The sequence below is a fragment of the Ammospiza nelsoni genome, chromosome 5 (assembly GCF_027579445.1).
Source record: "Ammospiza nelsoni isolate bAmmNel1 chromosome 5, bAmmNel1.pri, whole genome shotgun sequence".
Lineage (NCBI taxonomy): Eukaryota > Metazoa > Chordata > Aves > Passeriformes > Passerellidae > Ammospiza > Ammospiza nelsoni.
The window spans coordinates 65,621,754-65,644,603 of record NC_080637.1 but is presented as its reverse complement, the minus strand read 5'-3'; the positions used below and the strand labels follow the sequence as shown (position 1 = coordinate 65,644,603).

At 42.0% G+C, this 22,850-nt stretch overlaps 1 protein-coding gene across 1 annotated transcript in view; it reads right to left on the bottom strand.

Moving 5' to 3' along the window:
* Window positions 1-22,850, bottom strand: part of STAB2 (stabilin 2) — an 81,858-nt gene that overhangs the window by 36,573 nt on the left and 22,435 nt on the right. Inside the window, exons 13-32 of the mRNA XM_059473091.1 lie at window positions 22,565-22,708; window positions 21,705-21,767; window positions 21,468-21,587; window positions 20,804-20,857; window positions 18,710-18,790; window positions 17,676-17,825; window positions 12,952-13,038; window positions 12,356-12,467; window positions 10,946-11,126; window positions 9,906-9,999; window positions 9,575-9,733; window positions 9,106-9,201; window positions 8,513-8,608; window positions 7,488-7,535; window positions 5,149-5,285; window positions 4,669-4,783; window positions 3,871-3,948; window positions 3,641-3,733; window positions 3,416-3,523; window positions 404-535 (exon numbers count right to left, since the gene is read on the bottom strand). Of these exons, the coding sequence (XP_059329074.1) occupies window positions 404-535; window positions 3,416-3,523; window positions 3,641-3,733; window positions 3,871-3,948; window positions 4,669-4,783; window positions 5,149-5,285; window positions 7,488-7,535; window positions 8,513-8,608; window positions 9,106-9,201; window positions 9,575-9,733; window positions 9,906-9,999; window positions 10,946-11,126; window positions 12,356-12,467; window positions 12,952-13,038; window positions 17,676-17,825; window positions 18,710-18,790; window positions 20,804-20,857; window positions 21,468-21,587; window positions 21,705-21,767; window positions 22,565-22,708 (2,148 nt within the window). The remainder of the gene's footprint in view (window positions 1-403; window positions 536-3,415; window positions 3,524-3,640; window positions 3,734-3,870; window positions 3,949-4,668; window positions 4,784-5,148; window positions 5,286-7,487; window positions 7,536-8,512; window positions 8,609-9,105; window positions 9,202-9,574; window positions 9,734-9,905; window positions 10,000-10,945; window positions 11,127-12,355; window positions 12,468-12,951; window positions 13,039-17,675; window positions 17,826-18,709; window positions 18,791-20,803; window positions 20,858-21,467; window positions 21,588-21,704; window positions 21,768-22,564; window positions 22,709-22,850) is intronic.

The following is a 22,850-nucleotide window of genomic DNA, read 5'->3' as shown; positions in this document are numbered from 1 at the left end:
GATTGAAAGTGGAGTGAATCCACAGAAAATAGAAATAATAAAACTAATTTTATAAAAAGTTTTATATGAAGTTATTATAATTGAGGGCAGCCCTTTGAAGTCAGATTAATGATTGCTCTGGAATTCAGGCTTGAATTTGCTAGAGACTGATACCTAAAATTCAATTTTAAATGTGAACAGCACAAGTGAAATCAAATTCAATCAAAGATACCTTCAAGGGTGACTTTGAATCAAGCAGGTCTGGGACAGGCCTTGCATTTGAGTGACAGATTCTGTGCTGCTGAGACACAGAAGTTAATGAGGGATGCACAGCTCCTTTTGACTCCATGTCAGTTTAAAGCTGAAGATGGATTTGTAAAAAAGCAGGAAACCTGTTTCTCCCAGCAAGTGCAGACAGCAGTACCTGGCTGTTGTGGAGGAAGAATCCAACCTGGTAGGAGAAGCCCAGCATGGTCTCCCTGTGCATGCCATTGTGCAGGTTGTTCTTCAGGAGCTTCTCATCCAGCACAACGTGGTAGCGGATTTGGCCTTCATCCTGCCAACACACAATTGCATTCAGTGTTAGCTAATAAAGATGGAAAACCTCCTAGGGATAGCATTTTCCAAAGAGTTTAATGCCTGAATTCAAAGAGAAGCTTCTCCAGTGGGTAGGTTATTTCATATTTCCTCCTGTGGTCAGCCTGCATTCTTGCCACAATGAAAATGTTATTGGCCATGGAAGATGAAAGGCTACTGAACTGGGAGGAGCAAGGTGTGCTTGAGCCTGTAGTGTGTTTCTGTGCATAGGGCTGGCTGCTGAATTCAGGGAAAAGTCAGATGATTTTTAGGACTCTGAACTTCATGGGTTCATTTGACATGAAGGGTTGCATATTCATGAGTGGTTTTATGGCCTTTCCATACCTATTCCTTTGAGTATCCCAGAATAACCTATAGGGGAATAAAGTGTGGTGAATGTTTAAAGTAATCTTTTCCTTCCCTTCCTTCCCCTGGCATCTTCAGTCAATAAAGATTGCTTTTAATTGTCATTAATTGAAAATTTTTCTAAGCCTGGTTGGTAGAGTACATTCATATTGCACTATAAAGTGATGAAGTTACTCTCTATACATCAAAATGTAGTGTGGGTTTCCAATGGTTCTACATCTTGTTCTGAAGCAGGAGACTCCCAGAGCTCTCCCTGACTGGGAGGGGGAATCAGAAGCAGGATGTGTTGGTGAGAGACTGACCAATGTGAGAGAAGCCGGGGTGTTTGGGGAGTTTAGGAGCTGCCTAGCCAACAGACAGTGCTGCTGCAACTTTGTCTTTGCAATAAAAATGTCCTTTTGGGAAATCCTGCTGCTCACTGTTCCCTTATTCTGAATGTCCATGCTGCTCCTGCTCCTTCAAAAGTGTGTGAAAGCATGGAGCATCTTCAGGATGTGAGATTTGTGATGGTCCCTGGCTGTGCCCACAGAGTAAGAGCGGCCTTGCCATCTCTTAGGACTGGCCTTGTTCCACATATTTGTCAAAAAATACTTGCAGATGAGAAAGTGGGAATTAAGATGGAGCTAATCTCCATCAGTGTCCAGCCCTATTTAAACTCCTGACTTTGATGAATAGGAGGAAAAGCTAACACTGATCCATCTTGATTTCTGTCTTTAATCACCAGCAGAGTTAGGACATCCTGGCCCATCAGGGCCAAAAAATAATGGGATCTTCTCCCTGTGCCAAACTCTTCACTCTGCAGCACAGTTCTCCCAAGTGTTTCACAAAGAGGTTAAGCCTCAGGCAGACTTAACCTTATGGCTGTTTTTTGATTTTTTTTCTTTTCTAAGATTGCCACATTAGGCAAGGTTGGGAGGATGGAAGAAAGACTGAAGAAACATTGGTGAGTAGTGGAAATGAAAATTATTTTTCTGCGTGTGTGTATAATCCATATTTACTGGGTTTGATGTCTCATAGGAATGTGTCTCTCAAAGCTTATTAGAAATTCTTCTTGTAGTGATGTGGAGATGATGATGTGACAAGAAACAACTAAAAGAGTGTTCAAAAGCCATTTGAGCAGATGGAGCTTGATCACTTGTGAATGTGGGACATTTGCCATGGCTCTGCTGTTGTTGGTAAATGGTTTGGGATGAGTCATTTGAGCCCTGTGCTCCTCAGCTTCCTGACTGTAAATGGAGACCATGCAAGTAGGGATAGAGTGTGGATAAATGTTTTTGGAAGAGATAGGGAAGAATTAAAGCCACTGGGAAAATTATGGGGAATGCTTCCTGTGCAAGGTGTGTGGCTCTTGATATGTGCAGTCTATAAAGCTGTTGCAAATTGGAGACAATATGAAGAAAGCTGCTGGGATAAGGCAGAAAAAGGATAGCTTATATTGGGAGGAAACCAAAAAGGCTGAGAAGGAGGTTTGAACTTGTAAATATGTCAGGGTACATATTTGTACAGAGAGTGTTGCTGCAGCATTCCTGCAGGAGTGACGAGGCCAGCATCTGGATAGTTCTAAGAAAGACTCGCAGTATTTCATGGCATTATTAATGGGTATTAGTGGTGTCAGGGGACTGGAGTTTGTTCACCTAAAAACTCATTTCATTGTTTTTCCTGGTCACTCCTGTACTGACTTTCTTTACATGAAATAAAAACCTCTCTCAAAATCCCAAAAAAACCCAAAAAAGTCTACTGACAAGACTTTTTTCAGGGAAAAGTCAGATGATTTTTAGGACTCTGAACTTCATGGGTTCATTGGACATGAAGTGTTGCATATTCATGAGTGTTTTATGGTCTTTCCATACCTATTCCTTTGGGAATCCCTGAATAACCTATAGAGGAATAAACTGCGGTGAGTGTTTAGAGTAATTTTTGTTTGTTTCTTTCTATCTATCTGTATTTCTATATATCTATATCTATAATCTTTAAGGGCATCCTCAGTCAATAAAGACTACTTTAAATTGTCTTTAATTGAAAGGTTTTCTATGTCTGGTTGGTAGAGTAGATTCATATTTCACTGTAAAATGAAGAAGTTACTCTCTATACATCAAAATTTTGTGTGGGTTTCCCAAGGCTTCTGCATCTTGTTTTGAAGCAGGAGACTCCCAGAGCTCTCCCTGACTAGAAGGGGGAAGCAGAAGCAGGATGTGTTGGTGAGAGATTGACCAATGTGAGAGAAGCTGGGGTGTTTGGGGAGTCTTGGAAATTGTCACCATGTTTTTAATCTAGATAAGGCCAAAACACAGAACAAATAGCTAGGCTCTTCCAGCAACTCAGGAAAATATAGGTAAATCCGTCCTATTTCAACTTCTTTGGTGTTACAGACAAAGCCTAACTTGCTGGATTCCTGGGAAACAAATGTCCCTATATCTGTGTCCTCAAAACCCATCCACTTGAAACAAAGATGAAATACTGAGCTGTTAGGACAAGCCTTATGAGTTATACATACCAGAGAAGCAGATTTCTTATCCTTTAGGTAATTTTCTATGGCATCATTACTTGGGGCAAAGATTGTGTATGCGTTTGCTGCTTCTATTTCATTAGCCAGGTTGTATTGCTGTTGTGAAACACATCAAAAAAATAAATAAATCAGAATGACCACTGGTAGTCTGAAATGCAAACCAAGCAGAGAGCTTCCTCTGCTCTGAAACACTGTGAACATGTGAAAGCTTACAATAATGTAGCCCCTGAAGAGGGAGTAGTCGGGCATTTGCTCCAGGCGGGCCAGCAGCCTCGGCAGGACGGCGCTGCGCAGCGGGGTCAGCACCTGCAGGGGAGTACACACCCCACATCACCTGCAAGCATCACATGCAGGGCACAATGCTGCTCTGTGCACAGTGCTCTCCACAGGGGTTAACAGTTTTGTGGTGCAGAAAAGCAAACCCTGATCAATATATTGGATACCTTATCGATGACGTGAATGACGCCGTTGGTGGATGCGATGTCGCTGGCCACAAAGTGAGCGCCCTCGAGGGTCAGGTTCTGCACAAGGGACAGGAGAGAGGCTTTGCCTTGGCCTTGCTGGGGTGGTGCTTCCCAGCAGATCATCCTGTGCATTTCCACACCTCCCCAAATGCTTGCCTAGGGCAGTGCCATGGCACCAATAACTTACACCAGAGGCTGGGTGACCCTTGGGGAACCGCGCACAGGGGAGGGGACTTGGAAGTGCTTTAGTGTGACTTGTGTATTTCCAGGAAATCCTCCCCAGAACATGGAATTTACCTGATAACAGGCTAAGGGAGAAGGGCTGTAACTTATTTAAATACCCTCATTAAAAATACCCTCAGGTGGTTTAGGACTATCAAGTTGCATATGTGGTGATGTGTGTTATCACTGCTTCCTCCTACCTCCCCTGTTCCCTAAATTAAGTTATTTCGTTTCCTTGATGCTCTTTGTGATAATTTGGCTCACACAGGCTGCTCCAGGCAAGGACTGCCATTCTGCTTGGTTACAGCTGTCCAGTGTTTGCAGCAGCATTAGAAATAATTGATATTGTGGACAAATTTCAGTGATGTAAAGTGGTGGAGAAAAACAAGGTAATGTTTCTCCCAGAGGGCCCCATATAATAGAACTATGCCTTTAATGTTTTGACATGTATATTAAAAAATACATAATGTGTGGATTTTGTAGTACAAGAAAGTCAGTGGCAGTGATGGCCAGGGTTTGGTGTATGATACCACAGTGGTTTGCAGGTCATCTCACCCCATTTTCTTTAGACAAGTGTAGGAATTTGCTCTGCAGCGATGTTGGCAGCATGTCAGAGGACGATAAATTCTGGAAATCAGCAAAGCTGTAAGCTCCTGTCAGTACATGAGACCTAAAGGAAATTAACTAGATTTGAAGGTTTTGTATTTTCTCTTTTTTTCTTTGTCTTATTTCAGATAAACATGCTTAGTGTGTCTCAAATGGTAGTTTTAAGCAGGAATGGCTTCTACAACACCTTGTTCAGCCATGTTTTTATCTGAGTTCAACCTTTAAACATTTCTGACATAATATAAATAATGCCTTTTTTTTTCCAGTGGCCTTGCTACAGAGATTTATATGCCACTGGAACTAGAAGAATCCTATGCCCGCCCTTTAAAATCAAAATGCCTGTCTTGCTCTAGTGCCTTCAAACCAAAGGCTTGTTTAGCATAAAAACCAGTTAATTTAAAAAGCCAAACCCCCAAACCATGAACGTACTTAAGGAGAGTTGGAATGTTATTTTTTGACATCCAGAAGGCTTTCTCATCCTCATCCATGTTCTCAATGGCTTGCAGAGAAGGCACGAGGACAGTCAGGTTTGAGCTGGTGGACAACACCGAGTTTATCTTGGCCTCCTGCATGGAAGTAAAGAGGGTAAAATAATTCATTCCAAGGATGGGCTATAAATAGTAGCTAGTGACATTTTAAGCAAGGTGGAGTATGTGACGTGCTTTGTGACCAGCCTGGAAAGGGAAAAACCATTATACTGAGCAATGACTTGAACAATAGCGCTTGCAGCTGCACAAAAATGGAAAACGAGTGTCTACTTCTTGCAGAATAGATTGCTAGCATTGAAAGGGCAGAAATAATGTCCAGGTCAGAATTGGTTTTTATGATCACAGGCATAACTTGACCCCCACAAAAGTTAGCCTGTCTCATAGGCTTTGAATTATGCACTTGAATGTATTAAAAAAATTAGTGGTGATATACTAGTGGTTACTGATAAATTCAAGTAATTTGCTCTTCCAGAGCACTCCATGCTGTTCAATTGATGGAAGGACTATGAACCATGATATAAGAAACTCCCATGACACAGTGTATTCCCTTTTAGAATAAGACTATTTCACATGGCTGGGATTTTTTCCCAGATATCCAAGAGTTATCTGTGTCCACTAGCACTGCAGTGGAGCTTGCTGCTGACAGCTCTAATTTTAGATAGGGATTGTCAGATCTGTAGCATGCATGAATTAATTAATCTTCCATGTTTTTATCTGCCTTAAAGATGGAAAGCGTTTCCACTGGAGAGGATTTTTCCAGTTGTGTGGAATTTTTTTTGTAGTGAAATATGGAAAGCTAAATATTTACATGTGATCTTGCTGAAGATGGAGTTCTCCAAGCTTTTCACAGGCTCCACAGCTTGCCATTTTTGATACTGCAAAACTTGAGGGAGCAATATGAGCTTGGGGTCTACCTTTTTGCAGCTGGTATGGAAGCTGTTTTGGATAGTCCTTCATTACCCATATTGTGTTTTGAATCAAGGGAAATCAGCTCCCTTAAATAGCTGGGAATTTTGTCCCTGTTAAGATCATCTTTCTTCCTAGCCATCATCCTATCACTTTCAAAATATTTAAATATAGAAAGAGTAACAAACCTCCCCTTCTCATCCTTCCTGAGCAGCAAGAAAAGAATTTGGTTAGGAAAAGTGGTAAACATCACATTCCTGCTCAAGTACAAAGTTAAAAACCCCCAAATGGATATGCTTGCCTGTTTTGCTTATGTTTGTAGTTACCAGTGTTTATTTGAAGTGATAGCATTTCTCTGAAGTGTAGCAGAAATTTCCACATCTGTTTCAATAGATTATACAGAATCTTCCCTCTGTTTTGTTCCCCCATTATCTAAAGGGCATATTAGCAGGAGAATAGCATTTCTTATTGTGCCCATTTTTTAAATTCCTTAGTTTCTCTCTTCAGTGCCTGGTGCCACAATCTGAGCTCAGGGCCAGGCAGACACCTGCACTGAATCAGCCACATGGAGCTCTCTTCAGAAGCTCCCTGAGGTGTTCCTTGCAATTATGTACTTTAATGATCCCCAAGCCATCTACCTTTGAAAAGCCTTAAAGCAGCTGATGTGCTGTGACTTCTGATGATATTCATTAAAACATCACTGTCTTTTCTTGTTCACCAGGTATTTGCTGAACACTCCTTACATTTAGGGTTTCAGTTCTTGTGGGAGCAGCCAGTTTTGATCTTTATTCATACGCTTCCAATCTCAGTGGGGTAGGACCTTAATGTTACTGCTGCTCCAGTAATAAATGATGGCATGTGAAAACAAAAAGTAGATTTTTAGTATGTCCAGAACTTTGGGTTTTGAAACCCACTTTGGTGCTTCCTCCATAATCTGGAGCCAAAGAAGTTAATCTTTCCCCACTGAGCCTGGAGAAAAGAAGATTCCAGGGAGACATTTTGTGGCCTTTCAGCACTTACAGGGAGTTGTAAGAAAGGTGGGGCAGACTTCTTAGCAGGACTTTTTTGCAAAAGTATAAGGGACAATGGTTCTAAATTGAAAAACGGTGGATTTAGGTTTAATATAAACAAGATTTTTTTTTTTTTTTTTTAACAATGAAACTGATGAAGCACTGAAGAGGTTGCTTAGGAGTATGGTGGATGACCCATCCCTGGAGACATTCAGGGAAAGGCACCCTGATGTCTCTGCAGATTTTCAGCTTTCTCTCTGTGATGGAAATATTGCTCTGAGGCTCCCCTTTCTAAAGTCTACAAGGCTTATGCATTTCTGCAAACTTGAACATACTATAGAAGTGAACCGCCAAGTGTACTTACATTAACCCACTGGTTAAAAGCAGCTGCTTCTGACAGAGTGGATAGCTCCTGATGAGAGAGAAGAGAGATCAATGAGTTTGTAAGTTATAATTAGCTGTACTAAAGTGCTCTTGACTGTGGGGCAACCCACCATGTCTGGCCTGGCTGATGTGACATGGAGGAGGAGGATGTGTGAAAAGGGATGGAATTAATGTTTTTTGGGGTTTTTTTAATACTTTCTGGTAATGCAAAAGGTGAATTATCAATTCTTGAAAATCAGGCCATGGGTTGCTTAGGTGTGTACCTGACCTTGGTAGGTATTGTGTACTGACCCCTGGCTAAGCATTAATTTCCTGTAACTTTAAACTTAATTCTTCCCTTAACTCCATGCAAAATTGATTGAAATTTATGTTGTTTTAGCTGATATTTGCACAGCATCTTGCACATCACCCAGCCCTTATTCTGCCAGAGTACTTAGAACAAAGATAGATAATAGTATAAGCAGGGGTGGCAGGTAGTGCTGAGAGCCATGTGAGATTATTGCCAGGGGCTGAGACTGAGGACACTTTCATTTTTCCTGTGCTGTTAAATGCATATTTATCTCACCAATTGACTTACTTTGGTTTTATCTGCCTGTGGGTCAGCACAGTTTGTTTCAACATGATAAACTGATCATTTCCACTGAGACAGGCTGCAGGGCAAAACTTTGGGAGAGTTGACTTGCTTGGTGCTCCCAGCTGGGAGGTGAGTGCTTAGCTCTGGACTCTGGGATTGGCGTTGTCTAATTTGTTTTCAATTTCAAATTTTCAATTTGTTTGAAGACAGAAATAGGCTCTGCTCCCTTAGGCCCCTTCCCAAGCCACAATTTTAAACACAATTTATGAATCAGGCGAGTGTTCCCGCTGGACCATCGTTTGCAGAGATTGCTGGTGAGCATCACATTTTTCTGACTGTTTGTAAAGGTTTTGCTGTTCTCCCCGGTTAAGATTCAGGGTGGGCCCTGTGCAGCAGGTGCTGTGCCCAGAGGAGGTGACCCCAGCACTTACATCTGCAGCGTTTCCATAGCAGCTCCTGCCGTCCCCCTCGTAGCCCTTTGGGCACACACACTGCCAGCCACGGGAGGACTCAAACTGACAGGTTGCCTTTGAACCAGAAAGAGAGAGAATTTGTCAAAAATCACTCCCTACATGTTTGAAGCCCTGTTCTTTCACCTGACTATGGTAGATCCATCTTCTGCTCCCCAGAGCTCCTCACTTTAGCTCTGAGGATGGAACTACAGGACACAGCCGAGCACATGCAGCTACTAATAAAGCTGATAGATGCCTGAGTAAATATCCCAACAGGATAGTGGATCCAAGTCGTAATTGCTGGTAGAAAACCAGCATTTATTCCAGGCTCGAGATAATCCTTCTGTACTGGCTTTGGATTTGGATTTGGGAGCAGCCCTTGCAGTCTATCCTCAGCTCATGTACCATACTGATGTGGTACAGTGTTTTTGGTGCTTGTAGAACTGCCTGGCAAGTGCTTTCTCCAAAGGGAATTGCAGGCTTGAAATGGCAAATAAATTCTATGGTGTGCGCAGGAGGCGAGGTGTGATATGAATCTGAACACTTTGTTCAGGGAATGATTAATTACTCACCAGATGATGGCATTTTCCATTTTGTTCCAGGCACGGGTTTATGGGTGTGCATTCAATTCCATTCCCCTGAAATCCATCCTTACACTTGCAGTCATTCTGTCATTTCAATAAAACACAGCAATTCATTAAAATGATTAAAATAGTGTTCATATTCTAGACATGGTGAATTAGTTTCTCTGTCTTTCCATAGCTTGGCGTTGACTCCAGTGGAATGACACCGACTAATATCTGCAGGAGACCTTCATACCTGACATCCACTAATGCACTTTCTAAAAATGTGTTTGCTGAAAGAGCAAGGGAAAGGAGGGAACACCGGGACTGGAATTTAGGGAGACTGTTTTGGATAGAGAGCACCATGTGGAAATAACCTCAAGGCTGTGAGGGAGAGCAGGATTTGGGGAAGAAAGCAGGGTAGGAAGCCCATGGTCGAGGACATGCAATGCAGGTGGCATTGACTGTGAGCACCTACCTGCCCTGGCCCGATGTAGATGCAGGTGGCATTCTGGTGGCACTGTGCCGTGCTGGGCAGTAGGCAGGGGTTGATGGCTGAGCAGTCCCTCCCATCTCCTGTCCATCCTGCCTGGCAAACACACCTATGCTCCTCTGGGCCTGTCTGAACACACTCAGCCTAGGGGGAGATGCAGAGGCAGCCGTTCAGGACAGCTGCCTGTAGGCATCAGGCTTGTCCGAGCTCTGGAGAAAGAGCCTGGAGCTCCAATGAAAACCGTGACTCTCATGTAGAAGTTTCTGGCCAAGCCTTTCTCTTTGCTTGCCTTTCTGTGGGAAAATCATGTACTTACATTGACATTGCAGCCACCAGGGTTTAAAACAGCACAGGGGTCAGCTTTGGTGCAGCTGAAGCCATCTCCCTTGTAGCCAGGTTTGCAAACACAGCTACAGAGACAAGAGGAGGAAGGAGGCGTTACACGTGACAGGACAGCTCTAAAATAAAGTGATTGTTTTCCACTGCAACGTGCTATTTATAGGCAGCTTAAAATTGGTAACCTTGGATTCGTGATGCAAGTAGCTCAAGTATGTACATTATCTGGGGTTTTTTTTCCAAAATATTGATTGGGTTAATTGAGTCAAATCAGGGATCCATTCTCTGCGTGTGAGACAGGGAGTGGGATTAATTCTGAGCTGATGTTATCATTGCAAAGTTGGGCTGGCTTTGCTTTTACTCTCTCAGTTACACAGAAGATGGCTGTGTGTGAGACAATGAGCCCTCCTGTTTCCCTGGGTCCCTCCCCAGGATTAACCTAAATTGGAGGGGATTGTTTAAGCACTAAAGTTCTGCAGCATCCCCCATTATGCTTGTTGTACTCATTATGGATACACTGCAGCAAGAGGCAAACCTGCTGCATGTGAGGGTGAGCTTGAGGAAGTGCAGGGCAGCTGAAGCAGTAACCATTTTATGGGCAGGACTGGGGAACCTGTGCTGAAGTCTGTGGTGCTGTGGTGTGCAAAACTTACCTGGCCTGACCAGAGCGAGATATCCATCCTCAAACTGCTGGGAATTTCAAGGCTTAAACACCTAAATCACTAAGGGATGGTTAGAAATAACAGCTTCCGAAAATCTCTGTAGATGTTAGTAGGAAGGGAGGCTTTTAATCAAGGATCAGATCTGTATGCAACTCTCAGTGTTAAATATACAAGGTACAGGGTATTAAGAACTTGTAATTATTATCCTGCAATTCAAGGCTGATGTAGTGCATGGTTTTGCTTGTTTGCTGTTGCAGTGGCTGCTGTGTGTGCACTGCTGCCAGGGACTGTTTTGCTCAGGCAAACAGGAAAGAGCTGCAGCGCAGTGAATATTAATGGATGCAGGCTGCTGACTTACCTCACTGTGCCATCACTGAGCTGGCACTCTGCATGTGCATGGCAGAGCTGCAGGGAGGGCTCACAGGGAACAATCTGCTGCTCACAGAGTTTCCCTGTGTATCCAGCTCTGCAGGATCCAGGCAGGCAGCTCCCGTCGCTGTCTGCTCGGTTATCACACTTCCCATTGATGCAGGGGCACTCTGCCAGTGATAAACCACAGTGTGCAATTCCACAGTGGAAAAAGGCATTTTGTACTCCCACTTATTATGATTCAGCTCTTCCTATTTTTTTTTTCAAGACTCTCAACTTTTGCATTTTTTTATCTCATTCTGATGGAGGACTTTTGTTAACAATTATTTTGTTAATAATAGCCACATCTTTTCAGGTGTGTTTTATGTTTTAAAACCTGTTGTATCTTTACACTGCTCTTATCAATGAACTTCAGAGTGCTTCAGAGAAGTAGGAGCAAAATGCCATGTCCCAGACTATTAAAGTTACTCATTGCATGGCTTTTGCTGTGCTTTCAGTGACAGGGTAAGCCTTTAAACATTGAGCCCACAGATGCTCCAAGACCCTCCCCAGCATATTGCTAGGACTGAGTGGATTAGTGCTGCTGGAGGCACAGCAATGTGCCCAAGGGACACAGCAGGAAAGCTTTGTGCATTCCAAAGAATGTCAGTCACTAGTCAAGCAAACACTTGTTACTTTGGTGGGACTGGAGTTGAGGCACTACCACAATTCCTTATGGAATTTGTGTCTCAGCTTTTGCTCATGTACCTTTGAACCTTCAAGGGAGCTTTGTTTCATGAATGGCAGGCTGTTACATAACAAAAAATACTAAAAATAGTTTTGTAGATGAGGAATGTATGTATGTTTGATGTTGTATATACTATAGACTCTCAAATGTATTATGGTTTAGCTCAGTAGGATTAACTCTGTCAGTGCAGAACTGTGAGCTATAAAATCAAGCAGAAATTATTCAGTAAGGGTAGTTAAGTGGCCTGAACACAACCTGTTTATAGATCTAGTTGTTCTTAGATTACATATGTTTGGCATTGCAGGCAGAATCTGTTCTGTTGTGGGCAATAGCAGATGGGAACAAATAGCAAAAATTTTCTTTTTAATTACTTGCGTGAGGGAGACAGAAATCAAAAGAACAATTAATTAGTATAAAACAAGCTATACCCCCTGCAAAAAAAATTTAGAGTATTAAAAAATAAGAATATCTAAAAAATTTAGAGTATCTACACAGGCCTTACAATTCATCCCTTTGAAATAGAAATGAAAATACCCCAGGAACATCTTGCTTGTTTTCCACAGGGACTGTTTAGCAGCCAGGTAACTCCTGTCTGAACACCAGGAGGGTCTAAAAGTCCCTATTGGGGCTCCTGCTCACACTCCTGTGCTGAGGCTGTGGAGCTGCACTTACCTTTGTCACACTGAGGTCCAAATTTGCCAGGGTGTGAGCAGAACTGGCAGCTCAAGCCTTGAAATGCCTCAGAGCAAACACAAGTGCCATTTCCATCCAGTCCATCCATGCACTGTGACGTGGAAGGGAGGTGGTGGTTATGTATGAATTCAAACAAGTCTTTACCCTAGAAAGGAGACTATATGCCTGTCCATATTTTGTGACTGATAGACTCTCAGGAAGAACTCCAGCTTTGCTGAGACAGGTGTTTCAAAGAAAAACTTTGTGCTTTTTCTTTGTTGCTATATATTCTACCTTTCTTTGCAGTTTTTATGTGAGAATAGTGAGCTGGGGGAGGGGTCATTACACTGTGCTGTGCAAATTAAAATTATGAGAATGAGCCACTCAGCCTTGCCTGTGTGTTGGAACCCCAGAAATCTGCAATTTGGGCATCTGAGAAGTGACAGATCCCCTTTCCATCACTGGACACAGAGGAAGGGGGCAGCCCTTGTGGAGCCCAGCATTCCTGTTGGGCAGAAATGCTCCAGGGGCTTTTGGGACACAGCTCATCCTTCCCCCACCCTGGAGTGCAGGGTGCTGCTGGATGCTCTGCTTACCTGCCCATTCCCTGAGCAGGGCTTGGAGAAGCCTCCTGGGCATGGTCTGCAGCTAGGGCCAAAGAAGCCTTTGCAACACTTTGGTTCCTGCAAAACAAAGAAAATAGCCTTGTTTTTAGTGCTTTAGGGCAGAGGCAGTGCACAAAGACCAAATCTTTGCTGTGTTTCAGCCCTCTGAGAAATGCCTGCATGGACAACAGTCTCTGAAGAGCCTTGTGTTGAACCAGAACCAGCTCTACAATGGCTTATTTAAAATGAGGAGGGGTGTTGACAGTTCTCTAAGGGGATGCTCTTGTTCTTCTCAGACTCAGTGTTAGCAATCCCCATCCTGTCCCCACTTATGAACATGCCAGTGGGTATCTGCCCATATTGTGTGCAGTCTCATATTTGCCAGTGGGAGTGCAGTGGAATTAGGCTGCAGGCAGTTTCTTTGGAATCTGGGATCAGGAACCTCAGGATGTTTCACCCCAGGGAGGTGCTGTGACAGCCAGAAATGCTGCCTTGATCTTCCTCCCTCCCCTCTGTACCAGGGTGGGATTTAGCCACCATGCAGCTCTGAATGGCCTTTTCAGTTGTATGTTGTTATTTATTTGTGCAGTGTCTTCTTTATCTGTTTATTTATAAAGTGTATTTTAAAGGACTGATTTGCCTGTGGGGTTCAAGACAACTAGGAATCAGCAAAAGGCTTACAAAGCTTACAGCTTTTGGACCCCTCTGCCTGTCACTAAGTGGTGCTCATGAAGTGCAGAAGCCTATTGAGGAGCCCCAGAAGGGTGTGAGGATCTCTTAGGACTGATGACTTCTCCAGAACTGGGCTTCCCAAGCAGTAGTTGGGGTGTGATTCTCCTTTCTGCTCCCCACTCATTGTTATCCAATATCATGGGAAATCCTGGGAGCAGGAGGGGATGAGTTGTCCTGTTCTTCATGGGTAAAGCTGCATGGGAAAATTAATACACCTGGGCTTGGAGCTTTATTTGAAAACTCCTGCATGGCAAAGTATGAGTGAGCTGTTGTCAATAACATCTGACAGCTATTCTGGATTTTCCCTGCTGTTTACCTCTGAGATGTACACCAGCTCCTCTCAGCCTGGTGTTGAAGTGCATGGAAACTACATGGACATGTCCAAACACCTCTCAACTCCAAAAGGAAAGTTCTCCATGTATAAGAGAATACTTTGGAAAACTTTTACATGCATTTCACCTTAAGGAACTGTAATTCTATAATTCTTTGCTGTAATATTGCAGGCTCTAGCACAGTCCATTCTTTGAAAGGTTGGGCATTCAATAATGTACCTCTGTTTTGAGAAAGATGTGCAAAAGGGAAACATTAGTATTTCTCAGCTATGTAGAGTTCTGTGAAACAGTTTTAATATCACAGCATAATTTACCTGGAGAACAAAAAGCACCTTGCTGGTATTGCATTTAAAAACTTTCTTAAGTTATGTATTTTTCACTGTATGAACTTTCTTTTCATTGTTTCTGACTACTGATTTATAGGACTACTATCAATGGATTTTTATAAAATGGGGAATAACATTCCTGTGCAAGACAGACTTGAATTTTGTAGCGAAATATTTTTTGTGGAGAAATATGCAGCTAAATTTTCATCTCTTAAATAGAAAGCAGATGGGAGATCTTCACTCCTTCCTGAACCTGTGTCTGCAGACTGTTACTTCAGGGAGGATGCTTAATCAAAAGGAAACTTTTAACAGATGTGAGGTCTATTTTAAACATATCCAGTTTATTAACTCCCAAAGCATTTTCATAGTGATTCTCATTCCTCACATCCCCTTCTGCTGAAGTGGGACTTGCTTCATCTGAGAAACAAGAGCTTCTATGAAGGATACAGGGAATTTTACAACAGCAAACAAAATAATGCTGGAATTGTCAGATGATTCAGTCATTACCAAAAAGAGATGAAAGTACCATCTATATTTGTATTTTTTATGCAGTCTCCTGTTTTCATATGTGGTTTTTTTTTGCTCTCTATATTGGCAGAGCAATAACCAAAATATGGGCATGCCTTCCCCCTGTGCCTTTTGTACAGCTGGTGAGTCTGCTGGGGAAATGTCTCAGGATGCTCTTGGGATGAAAAGGTGCTATACCAACTGCTGAGATGCATCCTTATGGATGGCATGCCCTGTAAACTTTAAGTACCTCTGTTTTATGAGGTTTTATGCTTCTAAGTGTTCCAGCATGAATCTGGAACCAAGGCAGAGCAGCCTGGCTGTATCTGCTGGCTCTGATTTTTGAAGAATTGTTGTTCATTTCCACCTTCTCCTTCCTTTCCCCACTTTTCCTTCTCACACTCCTTTCTTTTAATGAACATGAAGCTTCCTCAACAGAAGAAAACAAGGACATGAATGCACTGGTGTCCTAGACTCAGTATAATCAGTTAACTAATATAATGTGAGAGTCTAGTGAAGTCTACACATTAAAGTTCTATGAAAATATATTATTTTTCCTGGAAAAACACAGATTATCGAGTCTAGAATGCAGGCACTGTGAACAGAAATTTGTCTTGTGTATAGGTGGCAAAGAGAAAAATATTCTTTGGTTCTACGTGGTAGATCCAGTGGTACATAGATATTTTTTGTCTTCACCCTTTGGTTGCTTTTCCTGACTAACTAATTTATCACCATGTGGTGGTGACAGAGTCTGGCAATTGCATTACTGAGGAGATATAAACTCCAATGGCTGCTTTAAATGTGAATTCTCTACATGCAATAACCTCAGAGAGGCTGAACTTTTCAGATTGTGGATATGGACTTCATCAAAGCTGTTGTCCTTGTGACTGTCAATGTCTTGATCTTCAATCAAGTTAGCATAAATCCTAGAGCAGCATCCATTGTGTTACATGACTGTTTTGTAGCCATTGAACAGGAGACCATAAACCTGAATTATGGCACTTTTCCCACAGATTTATCACTGGGGCTGTGGGGAAAGAATCAGGTTTGGATTTAGTAGTCCCTTATGTTGTACAGGACTTAAAGGAATAAAGGATCAGAATTACAAAAGCATTTGTGCAGGAATTAGCTGAGGTACCAATACCACTACTATGCTTTCAAGGTATTATAAAAGCTCTTTTATAAGAGCTGCATGGTCATGTCTGAAGCTGGCATAGTGTCTGGCCTTTGTGCTTCTGAAAATTCCTGTAAGTGAGCCTTTACCCCTCTAGAACCTAAAAATCAGGCTGATTGTTGTGGGCAATGTTTCCCTCTGTTGATGTTGCTCTCTTTGATGCTCAGTGCCACTTGGTGTCACCTACTCAGTCCCTTCCTCCCCCTGGAATGGTTACATGGATAAGTATGCATTAGCCCAAAGGTTTCATTTTTAGGGATGCAAAGCTCTTGTAAGTGTGTAGATCTACCAGTTCCTACAGGGTTTGTGTCTTTTAACTCTTTAAAGACAATCAGTGTTTATTAGGTGCTGTTACTCCTGTTTTGAGAGTGATGGGAATGCTTGGTCAGAGTGAAAATTGCAAAAGCCATTGCTCCTTTGTGTTTTCCTGGCTAGCAGTGCTCTGCTTAAATCTTGGAATTTATAACTATATTTTAAACTATGCAGGAAGCTTTCAAGGCTGACTAAAGTTCCTAACCTAAATTTAATAATATATAATTATTAAATAATTATATATTATTTAATATATAATTTTTGGGAATATATAATATATAATGTTTGGGAAATAATTTTTGTGACCGACAGCATTGGTTTTGTCTTTAAATAAATTTTTGTTGATTACTTTAGGATAGATTGAGGTTGGACATAAATTTTAGGTAGGTTTTTGGTAAGGAATTCAGATTACTGGAGTGTTCTGGGTGTGGATTGCTTTTTGCATCAGAGATTGCTGCTTGGAGCCCTGTCTGGCTTATGATTATATTGCACATACAGCACTTTGTAGTTACTGCCAGAGGTAACAGATTTTACTGCCAGTGTTTTCTCCATTACATTTTGATGCTGTCCAGCTCTGCTGGGAACCTCTTTGCAGGCTGTGGTTCTGGACTGTTGCAAGCTTAGGACATTAAATGTTTTCCTTTTGTCACTGGCCCAGATGTGGGCTTGAACATGGTCCAGGGGCAGCTTCAGGGGCTGTGCTTACTCCAAGGCAAAGTTTGGTCTGACATTCAGCCCTCTTACCAGAAATAGCATCTCAGTGTTACCAAGTAAAGGCCTGCACTGTGTTACCCAAGAGAGCAAGGTTTGTCAGAATCCACCCTTTTAAATGGGAGAAGTTTTGTTTCTGGAGGAAAGCAGGGCTAGGGGAAATTGTGGCTGCTGAAAATGACATGTTTCTAATATATAAATATAAAATTATTATGTTAATATTTTAACTTGCTGTTTCCTTTCCTTGCATATTTATTATAAATTAAAATATTGGTCTGGAGTAGTTTCCCTGAGAAACAGGGAGTAGTTTTCCCTGAGAACATGGCTTTTCTAAATTCCCATGTTCTTGTATGCATAGATTGGATTCAGGAACTGGAGGAAAGAGACAAAGGGTATTTCAAAGGGTTAATGGAACCACTAGATTTTTTAAATCTGGTATAGGATGTGTTCATATGAGCTCCCTGTTTTCAGTACTGCTAGGCTGGTGGCCACTGATTTATTTATTTCCAAAAATATCTCTTTCAAATGGATGATATCAGAAAAAGTTAGTAAAATGAAGAGGAAGCTGCAATTCCTTCTTTGGAGGAGTTGTAGACACAGGTTTATTGTGATATCTCTTACCTTTGTGAGCTGACTTGTCTCCTCACACCAGTGTGGTAGGATTGGAACAATTGTGGGTGGGATGAGAACTCCCTCAAGGATATAAATGCGACCATTTTTTGCAACAATATCTGTTTCTTCCACTTTTTCTCCACTCACCAAGATTTGTCCCTATGGAACAATAAATTATTATTAATGATGAAGTGTTTTTAGCTCCTCAGTTTCTGATGATTTAATTTTAAGTGTTTAAAATTACTTTCTAGTCATGCTTCTTTTGAATTAGCGATCTAATTTTTATTATGCTTGTTTATGCAAGAAGTTCACATATATTGTGTGTTTTCTTGAATACTGGTTTTCAACAGAGGTATCTAAAGTTTTTCTATCAATCTGCCCTGTCAGCCTGTGTAACTGGGCAATAAGAGACTGCCAAAATGGGAAAACTGCTGATGACTTCAGGCACTGATTTCAGTGGGTTTAAGCATGCCTTGGTGTTCTCTCTGACAGAGGAGGGGGAAAGTGAGAGACAGTCTGGGGTCTATCCAAATTCACAGGAGAGTATAAAAAATATTTTTTTCTGCATTTACTCCTGCAGCTGCTCTGCCCTTACAAGAATTTTTATAGGTGCATCTCTACTCCAGAAGAGGAGGGAGCTAACCTAACAGATCAGCTTGGTTTTGCACAAGTACTGATGAATTAACACCATTAAAAATGTGTTCACTAGCTACATCAGGATCAGAGACTATAATATTACAGAGAGAAAAAGAATATTTTTGTGCACACTGATAAGTGTTTAAAATTACTAAAATATGTAACAGAATGATTTTAAATAGATTTTTTTTTTTAATAAGGCAGAGCATGAATGAGAATCATGAATCATTCCTGGACTGTGGAAAACCTTGTAGGCTGTTCTTGTATATCAATTAATGTTAACAGTAGGTGGGGGTGAGAAGTTGAAAATTCCTCTGCTAATGCCTCCCCTATCCCTTTTTATTGTCCCTGCATGCAAAGTTGCCTCAATCAGAGTGAGCTGCTCCCAGGGCAAGGCTGTGACTTACAGTGCTGGTTCTGTTAAAGTGGATGAGCTGCTCTGCCGTGGTCCTGATGTGCTCTATGGAGACAAGGCTGGCAACCTCTAGCTGAAATAAATATAAATTGGTTGAGACAAGTGTAATATCATTACTCTTTTTAAATCCAGACAGATTTCACAAGAAAGACTTTCTTTGGGAAGAGGAAATTATTATCAATGTGACAATTATTATCAATTGACTAACCAGCTTGTGTAACAAAGTGAGTGCCATTAAATCATAGCTGAGCTTGCTGGTTCCTGCAGGTGAGAACCTTATTGCTCAAAAGAATATTAATTTTCCTTCCAATTATAACAACCAGTCTAATTAAAGTTAATATTTTTCTCTAAATCAGCCCTGTTTGCATAGACCATTGTGGTGGTACTGGTACCACCACAAAAGAATATTAATTTTATTGCTTAAAAGAATATTTCTTTTCCTTCCAATTATAACAATCAGTCTAATCAAATTTTATACTTTTCTCTAAAAATAGAGGGCTATTTTTGTATAGAGGGCTGTTTGCATCCACAGACCATTGTGGTGGTGCTGGTACCATGGAGGTACATGTGGTTCTTATGTTCCCACTCTCTGTGCTGGGAGTGACCACATCAGATTATACAAACTGAGCCTTCCATTAAGGACACAGCCCTTTCCTTTCCTTCTTCCTTTCCTTCTTCCTTTCCTCCTTCTTCCTTTCCTCCTTCTTCCTTTCCTCCTTCTTCCTTTCCTCCTTCTTCCTTTCCTCCTTCTTCCTTTCCTCCTTCTTCCTTTCCTCCTTCTTCCTTTCCTCCTTCTTCCTTTCCCCCTTCTTCCTTTCCCTCTTCTTCCTTTCCCTCTTCTTCCTTTCCCTCTTCTTCCTTTCCCTCTTCTTCCTTTCCCTCTTCTTCCTTTCCCTCTTCTTCCTTTCCCTCTTCTTCCTTTCCCTCTTCTTCCTTTCCCTCTTCTTCCTTTCCCTCTTCTTCCTTTCCCTCTTCTTCCTTTCCCTCTTCTTCCTTTCCCTCTTCTTCCTTTCCCTCTTCTTCCTTTCCCTCTTCTTCCTTTCCCTCTTCTTCCTTTCCCTCTTCTTCCTTTCCCTCTTCTTCCTTTCCCTCTTCTTCCTTTCCCTCTTCTTCCTTTCCCTCTTCTTCCTTTCCCTCTTCTTCCTTTCCCTCTTCTTCCTTTCCCTCTTCTTCCTTTCCCTCTTCTTCCTTTCCCTCTTCTTCCTTTCCCTCTTCTTTCTTCCTTTCCCTCTTCTTTCTTCCTTTCCCTCTTCTTTCTTCCTTTCCCTCTTCTTTCTTCCTTTCCCTCTTCTTTCTTCCTTTCCCTCTTCTTTCTTCCTTTCCCTCTTCTTTCTTCCTTTCCCTCTTCTTTCTTCCTTTCCCTCTTCTTTCTTCCTTTCCCTCTTCTTTCTTCCTTTCCCTCTTCTTTCTTCCTTTCCCTCTTCTTTCTTCCTTTCCCTCTTCTTTCTTCCTTTCCCTCTTCTTTCTTCCTTTCCCTCTTCTTTCTTCCTTTCCCTCTTCTTTCTTCCTTTCCCTCTTCTTTCTTCCTTTCCCTCTTCTTTCTTCCTTTCCCTCTTCTTCCTTCCTTTCCCTCTTCTTCCTTCCTTTCCCTCTTCTTCCTTCCTTTCCCTCTTCTTCCTTCCTTTCCCTCTTCTTCCTTCCTTTCCCTCTTCTTCCTTCCTTTCCCTCTTCTTCCTTCCTTTCCCTCTTCTTCCTTCCTTTCCCTCTTCTTCCTTCCTTTCCCTCTTCTTCCTTCCTTTCCCTCTTCTTCCTTCCTTTCCCTCTTCTTCCTTCCTTTCCCTCTTCTTTCTTCCTTTCCCTCTTCTTTCTTCCTTTCCCTCTTCTTCCTTTCCCTCCTCCCAACAGAGATTGGGGTGGGAATGAACTTCCCCCCCCCCCCCAGGAAAAACAGGGAGCTTGCTTAGAGGATGCAAAAACCAGCTCTTTGTGAAAAACAGAAGACTGATTTTAGCAGAATAGGCTCAGAGGTAGCTCGATTTTAATGGCAGAAAGTCTTTTCCCTGCTACCCATGCCTGCAGCCCTGACAATGGCCCTGCCAGTGGCTCCTGTCCCTGCACCCTGGGCTGGCAGAGCAGCTGTGCTCACCTCAGTGTTGGAGACAATGTGATATCTGACCAGCTCCAGCAGCTTCCAGGAACCCTGCCAGGGCACAAAAGAGACTGTTTAACCCAAAATGAGCCTCAGAAACCCAGTCTGTCTTGTGGAGTGGACATGGGGGTCAGAACAGCACCACTGGCTGGTGCACCAGAAACCTCTGGGTCAGTGTTCAGCTTGTGGCAGGCACCCTGGCCTTTCACACCCTCAGCCCTACACCACATTTTATTTTGCCATGGGCATTCCATGGCATGGATCTGTTTTGGCACAGGCAGGAGGTGTCCATGGGATAGCATACAAATATCCACCTCCTGGGACCCCACCAGCAGTGACTCCCATCCTGTGGGACCCTTGTGGCAGCTGCTTCCATTGTCTATTCCCACCAAGGGTGATGCATTTTAAGGGAGGTTTTGGGGGTGTGCCAAGGGTCTGTCCAGGCTGTGATGTCTGGGCAAAAGCAGGAGCCTGGTGTAGAGGAACATCATCCCTGTATGGGATGGGAGACTCCAGATCCTCTTCCTCTCTAGGTGTTTTGATCTTTAATTGATAAAGATGGCTTTCAGCCTTGATCATAGGAGCTAATTTAGCTGAATGCTGGACAATGTATGTATGAATTTCCTGTCTGAGAAAGATTTTCCTTATGGAAAGACTGTACCTCTGCAGAAAGCAGGTAATCCAGAACCTCAGCTTTCATGTTACTCAGAGCCTTGTTGCTTGGAACAAAGACTGTGTAAGCCTGGTTGTCCTGCTCTAAATCCATTCCTAGGCCAGTTTTCTGTTTTGGTTTAAAAATAAAAGGGAAATTAAATATCAATATTTAAAAATAAAAGGGAAATTACATATCAAGAACATCTGAAAGTAGCCTTATGTAATTGCTTTAATGGATTCTTACCTCTATCAAAGATGTAAATTGGCTGCATCTTCCATTAGCCTGAAGTAATGACATAATAGTTTTCTGAAGTAGGATAAAAGTAAGATTTGTTTTAGTTGGGAATATGAAATAAGAGCCAGCTCTTATGAGACATTTTTTGAATTACTGTGTGAATCTCAGTTGTTACAGGTTGAATACATCTCATTTGGGGGCCTGGTAGTGCTTGGAAATGATTGAGATGGAAGCACTTTTTTCCTGGTTCTATGCTGTAGCATATAGTTAGATTTTGTCATTTTTTGTCATTTTATAGTTAGATTTTGTCATTTTCCTGAAATACTGGGTGGTCACAGGAAACACAGCTCTATGTGTATGGGGAGTTTTTATCTCTTCATCCTCAGCACAAAAATAATAGAGGAGTAAAATATTTGAAAAATACAACATAAGGAAGGGAACTTTTAAGGAAGCATGATAAGCTGGGCACCAAAACCCCAAAGCATTTAAAATCACCTTTTTTTTTTTTTTATATTAGCCTTTTGGGGGAGAAATCTGTTATCTGTACAGATGTTCCTCCTTTTAGTGTGTGTGATTCTGGCATTCAGTGAAATTCACTGATCATGACTGCCAATTTTCCAGAGAACCAACCAGATGCAGTGAGAACATCCAAACCCTCCATGGTCCAGCTTGGCAGAAGGGGGAATTTGGTCTGTTTTCTGTGGAAATGGTGTCCTTACCTTTCACTTTGAATATTGCTTCTGTGGCTGATGTGCAATGGCTCAGTAGAGTTTTTTTAATATTTGTCAGTCACCCTCCTTCATCTCCACACCTCGTGAAACTATTTTAAGAGAAATTTTGACATTGCATGTCTGTAACTTATGGCTCACCTCTTTGCTGCTCTCAAATGTTGGCTCCACGTTGTCCATGGCTTTGTCAATAATGTGCAAAATTCCATTGTAAGCAATAATATCTCCCTGCAAAATTTTTCCTTTCCCCCTTCCTCCTTGGATTCTAATCCTTAATTGTTTATCCTGAAAGAAACCAGGCAATGGATAATGAATTCTTTATTAGGAAATGACAGCAGAGTGTGTACACAGGTTGAATGTACTCTAAGACACCTTCTTGTTGCCAACACCTAAAAAATTTAAATCTGGTGAGGTTAAGATTTCTTCC